The sequence below is a fragment of the Nematolebias whitei genome, chromosome 8 (genome assembly GCF_014905685.2).
Source record: "Nematolebias whitei isolate Nwh7 chromosome 8, NemWhi1, whole genome shotgun sequence".
NCBI classification, from domain to species: domain Eukaryota; kingdom Metazoa; phylum Chordata; class Actinopteri; order Cyprinodontiformes; family Rivulidae; genus Nematolebias; species Nematolebias whitei.
In genome coordinates this window covers 37,852,766-37,863,485 of record NC_056505.1, presented here as the reverse complement: position 1 = coordinate 37,863,485, position 10,720 = coordinate 37,852,766, and the positions used below count along the sequence as shown (strand labels likewise).

General features: G+C 40.8%; 1 protein-coding gene across 1 annotated transcript; it reads right to left on the bottom strand.

Moving 5' to 3' along the window:
• Positions 1-500: 500 nt before the first annotated feature.
• Positions 501-9,957, bottom strand: LOC119413553 (mothers against decapentaplegic homolog 2). Its single transcript, XM_037680608.1, has 11 exons — positions 9,852-9,957; positions 7,917-8,317; positions 6,606-6,695; positions 6,184-6,383; positions 4,287-4,421; positions 4,048-4,122; positions 3,378-3,431; positions 3,012-3,224; positions 2,698-2,835; positions 1,773-1,917; positions 501-708 (listed from the first exon to the last, which is right to left on the bottom strand). The coding sequence occupies exons 2-11, from the start codon at positions 8,150-8,152 to the stop codon at positions 585-587; spliced, it is 1,410 nt and encodes a 469-aa protein (XP_037536536.1). The 5' UTR covers positions 8,153-8,317; positions 9,852-9,957; the 3' UTR covers positions 501-584.
• Positions 9,958-10,720: the final 763 nt, after the last annotated feature.

The window sequence follows — 10,720 nt, the reverse complement described above, 5'->3', positions numbered from 1 at the left end:
CATCGTTGATTCATTGGTATTTCCTTCAGAGGGACAAAGCTCACCAAAGCCACCACTCCACCAAGCTGCCTCCCATTTACAGAAGACGGGGCCACGTTTCTCAGTCTCAGCAAAAATGGGACATAAAATCCGAACAATGGATGTGTTGGGCTGAACTAAAATCTGTTTTAGCATTCAGACTCGTTATTTATATAAGCAATCCTCAACAATGAGAAACTGTTCAAATATTTTTGGTCTCTCCTCTACTTCCCAGACTAAAACCAATATACATTTTTATTTGTACCACAAATAGATCTAAGATTAAAAGTTTGGGGCAAAGCAATTTAACAAGGTGCATGACAGAGGTGGGTAACAAAGTGCCAGATCTTTTCTTATTGATAAAATCTTTGTGTCCATGTACAAGTACAGCTGTGTGTAGTTAAAGGAGGGGGGTGAAACTGGGCCACAAATACTGTGAAGTATGCCACAAAAACCAGATGGTGGGATCTTTCCATTTTTTCTTCCCAAGAAAAATAAAATAAACTCAAGTTTAGGGAGTAATCAATTTTGTAATAGACTTTTTTGGGGGGGGTTCCTCTTGCTGTTTAGGACATACTGGAGCAGCGTGCAGATGGGGAGCCCATCTGGGTCAGAACTTTGTCCAGCCACTGCAAGGGACCGTTCAAATGCAGCTCAATCCAGCACGGCGTGCTCGTGACAGTTTGTCGCCTGGAAAAGAAGAAATCGTTTTTAAATGAGTTGACCCAACACACCGTTTGAATTTGCTCTCCACCAGTGCTCCCAGATTGGTTTTAGGTAGACTACCTACAACAAAACATTAAAAAAGCTGCAGACCCCCCACCAACACCTTTCTCTACCCCCTGAACACAGTGACAATTGTTGAACGTTTAACATTTAGTGGAGACTCTTTCCAAAGCAGTTCTCTTAAAAGCCAACAGCCACCTCAACCTTCCAGGGATGTGACGTTTGCTTCAACATGATACGGGCTTCAAACGTGCCTACAGCTCTAAACATTATTATTTTTTACTTATCTTGTCATTTCTCGTTTTGATAATTGAAATGTACTTTGGAAAGAAATTGGTGCCATTTGAAACCAGTACTCAGATCTGTGCCGAGCGATAAAATGACAGATGTGTCCCACAGCTGCCATCAGGTGTGGACCAACAGAAAGTTTGAGGCTTTACGTGCTGAAACTGGATGATGTGCATTGATCTATAGGTGAGGGGGGAAACGCCAAGCTAAAATAAAATAATCACCTCTTCTTAAAAATAATAATTAAAAAATTTAACTATTGCACTAATGATGAATGTTTTCATCCAATCTCTCAACCCTATTTTATATTTTAAAATGTTTTATATCTGTAGGTTTTACAATTTGTTTAGTTTTTCTTCTTTCAGCTGCTCCTCCTTCAGGGGTCACCACAGTGAACTAACTCGCACGAAGACTTGTCAGTTGTTTTTACACCGGATGTCCTTCCTGACTCAACCACACACCACTGAGCTACCACAGCCCTGTGTGTGGAGCAGAGCTGCTATCTGGGGCGCCCAGGGGAGCAGATGGTGGGGGTTAAGGGCCTTGCTCAGGGACCCAGAGTGGAGGCAGGTGTGGGTGCTTCAACTTTTTCACCCACATTTTGATGTTGTCAGTACCAGGAGTTGAACCGGCGAACTTCTGATCACAAGCCCACCTTCTCTAACCTCTGCGCCACCGCTCCCCATCTCTGTAGGTTTTACAATACATAGTTTAAAAGAACTATAAGAGTGTGTTCTCACCTGTACTCGGCTCCCCAGCCTTTGACGAAGCTCATACGGATGGTGCACATCCTGGTGAGCTGGTAGACGGCCTCGAAGCCCTGGTTCACCGACTGTGCCAGCAGGGCAGCAAATTCTTGATTGTTGAAGATTTTTAAATTACAACCTGAAAAAATAAAAGATGAACAGGACTGTGTTTGACAAATGATCCTGAAAGAGAAACCTAGACAGCATCTGGCCTTCGGTTAACAACGTGCTGTCGCTGCACACCTCCGGCTAATTCCTGCAGACTGTTCACTCATTTTAATGTTTCACTTTTTTTGAACCAAAAAACTAAAACTCTTCTGTGTTTTGACACAATGAACTGTAAAATGGTCTGAGGTTCACATGAAGCCTCCAAAGTACTGCAAGAAACTGACTACAGTGCAGTTTTGTTCCTTCAGAAACAATTCTGTCAACATATACGTTGAGGGAACTTGGGTAAAGTTATGGATGTTTATCAGTAACTACTGTTAAATTAATGTGCGAGTTAAGAGAGGAGCCTGCTGGTGCATGGAGGCAACTGAGAACTCCAAGGCCTTCTCAGAGTCTATGCTGGAAAGCCGAGGTCGTCTTGACCTCACCTGTCTGTATTAAAGCACTTCCTGCCTCTGTCCGGTGCACACCTCGTGGCCGGAGCTTCACTTGAACATCTGTGTAAGTCTGTGTGGACTCTGCCCTTGCCAGTAGTAAACTGGATCAAATCTTCTCGTGTCCCAAGTGTGGTTTTATTTTCAGTAAGTAGAAAATGAAAGGATATTTATTTTATCCAACGATATACCATCAAGAATATTAAAATAAAACAATATATGTATTTTGCATAAAAAAAAACAAAGTCAAATCGTTTGTGCCCAATGCCCCTGCCAGTAACATTTCTTGAACTTTGATGGTGTTTCCAGTCTCTTACCTGGAGGAATTTTACACACTGTCGCTGGATGCCAGCCATACCGCTGGTTGCAGTTTGGACTCTGGACGAAGATAGCGCTATCACTCAAGCACTCAGCAAACACCTCCCCTCCAATATAATAAAGTCTGACTCCCCTTCCTGTTAACACACAGGCACAGTCCATCTGTTCATGCTAGCACACAAACATCAGATGACACTCAAAGAGAATAAATGAGTTTGTAAAACAGGAGAAGTTTTCACACAAAAACAAAATGCTACTTTTCTTTCTAAATATCCAGCTGATGAACGTGCAGCGACCAGCAGCTGGACCGTACCTATGTGCCTTCGAGTCATCTCCACGGTGGCGTTCCTGTTAACGTTTGACAGCAAGCCCAGACAAAACCGCTCAGAGTTTGATGGATCTGTGAATCCATCCACCGTTAGCGAAGGCTGAGATGCGTGGAACGTCTCCCCGACGCGCTGGTTGAGCTCGTAGTACGCTATAGAGCACCAGAAGGCTGGCTCAGAGTACGTCACAGGCTGCAGGTCTGCAGGACAAGATCCAGATCAGTAGTTTATCACCCCGCACAGAGCTACAGTCACAGATGTACAAAAACTTACAAGTGTTACATCTGTGTGCGTCATCTCTCTGTAACCCAGTGCAGATTTTTTAATTTTATTTTTTTAACTTGAACACTTACCCATGCTGTGATTGACAGGAGACAGAGTGCTGGGAGAGAGTTCTGCTGGAGAACCTGACAAAATAAAACAAAAACAAACAAATCCCAAGAGTTTAGAGCAGTTCATCACATAACAAACAAATAGTTCAAGTCTTGTGACGAACCTGGTAGTCCTGCATATTAAAACCACAAGGATACTTTAAAACCTGTGGGTTTTGTTTTAAAAAGTAAGAGTTGTACAACACTGGTGTAGATATCATCTCCTCATCATAGCAAACAAACTCACTAAATATAATTAATATAATTTGAGCTTTATGGCCACAGTTCTACCTGCAGCTGGAAAAATGTGTAGACTTAGAAAGAGTTAAAGTTAAACTAAAAGGTAAACGTGTCTGAATTACACCAAACGAGCAATTTAAAGATCTGAAGCTAAACTTTATTTCAGTCAAGCACTTACACCCAACCAGCAGCCAAACAATAAGCATTAAATAATTTAAAAATTATCTGGGAACTTTTAAACCAAAAGATTGGCCTCCAACATAAGAATGCCAATTTCATTAAATAAATGAGTCCCAGAATAAACTGGGTCAACATCAGAATGAGCTTCTTTTTTTTCCAACAAATCAACATAATGATCATCAGGAAGAGCCCGACAGAAACTTCAGGGAAAAGGATGAACTAATCTGGGTACCTGTGTCCATACTTTGATTCATCTGTTGGTCACTGGCCTCTCCATCCTCACTGATGTAGCCCGGTGGAGGCGTCTCTGTTCAAACAGTGCCAGGGATAAAAAAAATATAATGTTGTTACAATATTTTTATTTTAATCTGCCACAATAAGCAGTATTCAGAAATTAGAGGAACTTTTTCTTCACGTCTAGATTCCAGTTTGACATTAGAAGAGCTAACGTGAAAATACACACGCTCCCACCTGGTATATAGTTGTTAGGAGGTTCGATTCCCGCAGGGAAGTTTGTGTTCTCAGGTATGGAATGATTGTAGTCATCCAGAGGTGGCAGCTCGGGGAGGATTTCTGAGTGTCTTGGCACAAGAACAGGAGGCAGCACTGCAGCAGAGGGGAGAAGAGAAAACCCAGTTTAAAACTTTTTACATGATTTATAACTTGTCATTAACTAATTGACTGGAAATTAAACAAGTGCCTTTGAACCAGTTTCATTTCAGTAGGAAAAAATAGCTGTGAGAACATTACGAGAAGACCCAAACATTACACCGAAGGATTCAACGTTTGAAACAAGCTAGATCATTAACAACATCCAACCTAAAGTTAGGGTCGACTGTCCAGGAAAACAGGGAGTTAAACAGGTGAAGAAGAGTCCAGGCAGGATGGAGAAACGTTTCAGGAGTGATTTAAGTGGAAGGTCTATGATGTCATCACTGTAAGTTTCTTTACAATGAAATTAGTTCTCTGCATTTAACACATCACACCTGAGATGCACCCAGGTGGTGCAGCGGGCAGCTATGCAAGTGCCCGAGGAGCAAGTACGGATTAGGTGTCTTGCTCAAGGACACCATGACGTGTGCATAGTGGAGAGTTGAACCTGCGACTTTCTGGTCCAAAGACGGCTGCCCTACCACTGCACCACGGCCACCCATGACAAAAGTGTGTCAGCAAAGGTCAAAGGAAAAGTTTACAAGACAGTGGTGAGACCAGCTGTGTTGTATGGTCTGGAGACAGAGACATGGTCAAAAAGACAGGAGACAGAACTGGAAGTGACAGAAATGAAGGTGTTGAGGTTCTCCTTAGGAGTGACAAGGACGGATTAGATTAGATTAGGAATGAGATCATCAGAGGTACAGCACAGGTTGAACAACTGGGAGATAAAGTTAGAGAGACCAGACTGAGAGGGTTTGGACATGTCCAGAGGAGGGACAGTGGGTATATTGGCAGAAGGATGTTAGAAATGCTGCTGCCAGGAAACAGACAAAGAGGAGATACATGACCAAAACCAGAGTAAAAACATGCATGTTAGGCTGCCTTCAGGCCCAGGCCTCCCTTGCAAAAGGGATCTGTGATCTCAGTGGGATTTGCCTGTTAAATAAATAAAGGTTAATAAATATGGATGCAGTTAGAGAGGACATGAAGGTAGATGGAGTGAGGACAGAGTGAGGTGGAGGAGGATGACTCGCTGTGGAGACACTGAAGATGGAACAGAAGAAAGATGAAGATGATGATTAACAACACCCGACCCAGATCATCTTAATCCCTTCCAAATCAAGAAGATGACCCTAAAATGGCTCTCCGTGATGTGCCTTAAGTAAACAAATCAGTCTGGATCCTTATGGAGGGAAAACTGAGGTTTTGTTCTTTGGAAACAAAAATAAAATTAAAATATAAAAAAACAAAAATGGCAACAAAACAGCAGACTGATGCATTGTTGAATTAAATATCCTGCTCTGCAGATATGACGCTCTACAATAAAACCAACAAGCAAACGCTGCATGCTGAACTACACTTTATGCTCTGGGAGGGAATGAACTTCTGTTATCCTGAACCAGAATGTGTTCATGTTTATTTGTACAGTCAAATAGTAAATAATGAAAAATATGCAAGTAATAAAGCATACCATTTTAACCTTGTTCAGTTTTTTTGTTTGTCTTTCACTGTGGCCCTGATCTTTTGTAAAAACGCACGAGGTCAACTGACTCCTTTGTACATCGTCAGCTTCATCACAATGACGATGAAGAAATATTATACAAGCTAACAAATTTAAAATAGTGAAATTGAACACATCCTCACAGGTTTAACTAATCATTACCACCTACACATGCATTTGTATCCAGACACCCACTGGTCACATTCTTCTCACCTGGAGTCTCCACCCTCTGGTAGTGGTAGGGGTTGATGCAGACCTCATCCTTCTTGAGATGGAAGGCGTACCCACAGGCTTCGATGGCGCGTAGCTCGTGGTGGCTGTGAAGGTCCGGCCATCGCCACAAGCGGCAGTAGATAACATGGGGAAGCCCCTTCCTGTGGGAGACTTGCAAGCGGCCATCTACCGGTAGTGATCTGATTGAACAGCAAAGAGAAGAAGATGATGACAAACAGCAGATAAACAACTAAAGAGAATGTTAGTGGGGAGGGGGGGTCACGACGTACAATAAGATATGGGTAGATTGAGTCATAGATAAACAAACGTGCCTGCATCTGTCATCTCCAACATTGTAACAGCAGCTCTCCCACATTGACGTTGTAAGCAGCAACACTTCATAAGAAGTAAAGGATAGTCACCTGGTTTGGTCAGAGTAGCTGTAAAGGCCTGAGGTGTCCCACTGTTCTATCGTATTTGGTGTACTCAGTCCCCAGATTTCAGAGCAATTGCTGTGTGCAAAGAAAACAACACACAAACACAAAAGATAACCATGAGACACGGCTCACCAAAAATATTAACATGGGTGTGTGAACACTAAAAGACCTCTTTTATTGGAGTCATATGGCAAAATAAAGACATTAAATTCAGTTGTAGAAATAAACGATGGGAACTTCAAATAAGAGAAGCCTTTATGACCATATTAGGGGAAAATTGAAGATGGAATTGGTTGCCACAGACAACGAATTGAGACAAGGAGCATACAGCACCGTTTCATTGTATGATGAAAATCCTCTCACTATGGGCATTTATGACTAAAATTATCTGGAGACATTCAAACAAAACACTGCTGACACACAATGGCATAAAAACAGGAGGAAAAAGAGGAGGCAACCTTGAGGACAAACCTATTTCCAGACATTCTCAAAACATTCCCAAGAAAATGACCAAGAAAAAAAATGTAATGAGGAACAAAAAAGAGTAGCTGCTTCTGAATAACAGGACAATCAAATTCTTTACATCTATGCTAAAAATATGCATCACAATGTACTAGACTTGATGAATAAAGTGGGATTTCATATGCCATTTGAAGCTTTAATTCACTTCTTTTCATGACAGGACAAGAAACTAATATTTTTCCCAAGCCCTTGAAATTTTTAGCAACAACAGTTTTTAACAAAAAAGCAAAGCAATTACAAAACAATCCAGCCTCATAATAAATCCATACATCTCAAAAAGTGTCAAGTCTAGGAATCACTGATGAAATGAAATCAATCAAATATCAGTGGTAGTTATGTTCACATGTGATAATTTGGGAGTTTGGAATCATCTTATGCAATTTATTTGTCAATTTAATGAGAGAAAACACACACACACCTCCATCACTAATAGTGGGGTCTACAAGACATTTGAAGCACTGCAGACATAAACATCTGATAAAGTACCTGAGTGCAAATCAATGAAGAACAAATGTTAACACGATGTTCCCACTGAACACGAGTAAGCTCCATCAAGACTGGCTGACTGATAAAGAGAACAGGTTGTCCTCAGTTATCATATGATGTTCAACTCTTGTGCACACTTATAAAGTTTTTCAGTCTTTCTAAACTTTGATATTATTTTGTTGTAAGCAGAGTTTGGAACTATAAATACATGATAAAGAAACGTGAGCTTGGCGTACATAAACAGCCAAAATGCACGTTTGAACAATAAGCCAGAGATTTGCTGTTTACCTCGGGATGGTGACACACTTTGTGTTGCAGTTCTGTGTGGTGATTGCTTTCTCTAGCTCATCCAGCTGGCCCGTCTTCTTTAGCTTCTTCACTAGGCTCTTCACAGCTTTCTCACACCACTTCTCCTCTTGCCCGTTCTGATCTCCACCACCTGCGACACCTGGTCCACTGGTTGACTTCTTCCAGCCCAAAAGTCTCTTCACCACAGGAGGGGTGAAAGGCAATATGGATGACATCTCATCTGCTGAGAGTCTCCACAAGACTCAGCTCAAATTTTCCCACAAACTAACCAGGGTACCTGGAGCAACAGTTCTGGTCCTTGCTCTGAGAGCCCTCTGGCAAAGAATCTGTCACAGGAAGGAAGTCAGTGCTAGCAGAGCACACTCAATAGATATGGACACCTGGGAAAAGTCACAAAATCAAACATTAGAACAACAAATGCATTAGAATGCACAAAAAGTCACACAGGAAAACAAACATAGTTATCATTATCACTACAATAAGACAAAGAGGTGTACCGTGTTACGGTATATATACACCATTATTATATCCTTGTCTATACATATAGTCCTCATGAACAGTGGACAAATTATTATCTCACTTGTAAATGAGTCTTCGAGGCTCAATGTGATTTATCTGTATAAATAAAAGGTTGAATGAATAATGAGAACTGATGCAGAACCAGTTGTGAGTTCCACCTGGGCATGGTTTAGTGAGTAAAATTAAAAGTAGCACTTATTAATCAGAGACTAATCAAAATGTCATAAATAAAGAGGACCAACAAACTTTAACCACAGCTAAGTGTATGCCAGAAAAATAAAAAGTAAATGCACAGTTCTTATCAAACATTTTAAACAGAGTAAGATAAGAACTGGCTGCTTTTGGCAGGAAATTGTGAAATTTTGGCAGAAACTATGGTGTATGTATGAGAAAAGGAGGTCCGAGTTCAACAAACCATTTCTCTGACACTACTACAACTGTGACAGTTCAAATCACACCGATGAACATATAATCTAAAGTTATATGAATCAGTAAAATTGTTTTCTTACCGACATGATTGCACAATAAAGACTTTTAAAATGTTTGTTTTACAACAAATTAAACTACACAGTGACCCTGATATTAGCAGTGAGAACTATTTACTTTAAAAGTAATTTACCGCAAAGAAAGAGTGTTCATTTCTACACCTAGGCTATAAAACAACATTATAGCTGTTTTGACAGCAGCACTAAATATCAACAGGAATGTCCTTAAGTTTTAGTTTGCTATCAACGTGGTTTCACATCCAAACTACCTAGTTTGCAGATATAAAGACACACACTGTGTGCTTTCCTGTGATAATATGAGCAAAACGAATAATTCATAAAATGCTGCCAAATGAGTGTGAACAAGGTAAACATTTAGTAACTTAGAAGGCCAGCTGCTAGCGACCAGGAGGGGCCTGCTGAACTTACATCATTATTATAGTTACTGGTGTTCGCTTGAATAATACCAAACAGTCTTTGTTGTAAACAAAAGCTACAAACTCGAGCTAACGCGCCTGCAGTGTATGTTGAGGTCAGAATGGTTGTTTAGCTGAGGAAGCTATCGTTAGCCTAACTGAGCTAGCTGCCAGCTTGGTATCAAAAATCCTTTTGTTGTGATCCGAGAAAATACCTCCACGACTTTGGTGCTCACCGCAGGGTTTTCACAAACAACTCGGCGGATACGAACTCAACATCAGTAAGGAGATATAAACGAGAAGTTGTCTCATTTCGAGGCAGCTTCTGAATTGTTTCGTCTTTCGCTAAAAAAAACACTCGCACCAAAGTGAGTTAGCATCTTAGACGAACTCTTCAACTAGCTCCCACTGACTGCTGGCTAACTAACGGAGCTACATCATCAAAACAACGCGCTTAAAGTCCAAAAAGCCGCTGGAATGACTGCAGTAGTTACCCAGCTTCAGGGTCCATAAGTCCGCTTCTGAAGAAACGGATGCGAGTAGTCCTTGCAGCACCCTATTTACATAAATAAATGTTAACTGCACTGAGAGGCTACCCGCCGCTGGGCTAGCCTGTTAGCTTGACCGGAAGAGCACAACAAACTGATGGCGACGCACGAGCTCCGAATCCTCCCACTCATAAAGTGACAAGTCCAAATATTTAACCAGTGCAGAGTGAAGAAGACCACGCTTTAACAGTGTGGAAGACCATTACTGCCAATTATTAAAAAAAAAGGCATAATGTTGAGAAAGTGTTTTGTAAGCTGTTTAGTCAAAACTGTGTGATATTTCATTATAACAAAATGCAATCTCAATATTATGACTCATCATCTCAGAAATATGTGTTAATCTTAATTAATTCAATTTATTTTCAATTCACTTATAGTGCCGAATCACAACAAAGTTGTCTCAGGACACTTTACAGAAACATTCACATACATAGAAAAGCCAATTAATATATGTAAATATATAATACTGTGGAAGTCGGCAGAAAGAGACGAAAAATATTTTGAGTCTTGATTTATTTTCTACATCTTCCAACATCAAGCACAAAAAACGAATGAATTACAACTGTTGATCCGCTCCGTTTACATTATGTCCTTTTCACAATAAGAGCACTGACGTGAAAGTGTCCCCCACACAGGCCCTCCCCGAACACACAGAATGTCACAAACACCAAAAACACAAATTGTGAAACCCATTACATGTGTAAAACACACCAAATAAACAAATAAATGAAATACCTAACGGTAATGGCTAGGGAGTTTAATAAATCAGCCACCACGGCTGCTCTTCACAGCGACAGGGGTTGAAAGTGAAGGAG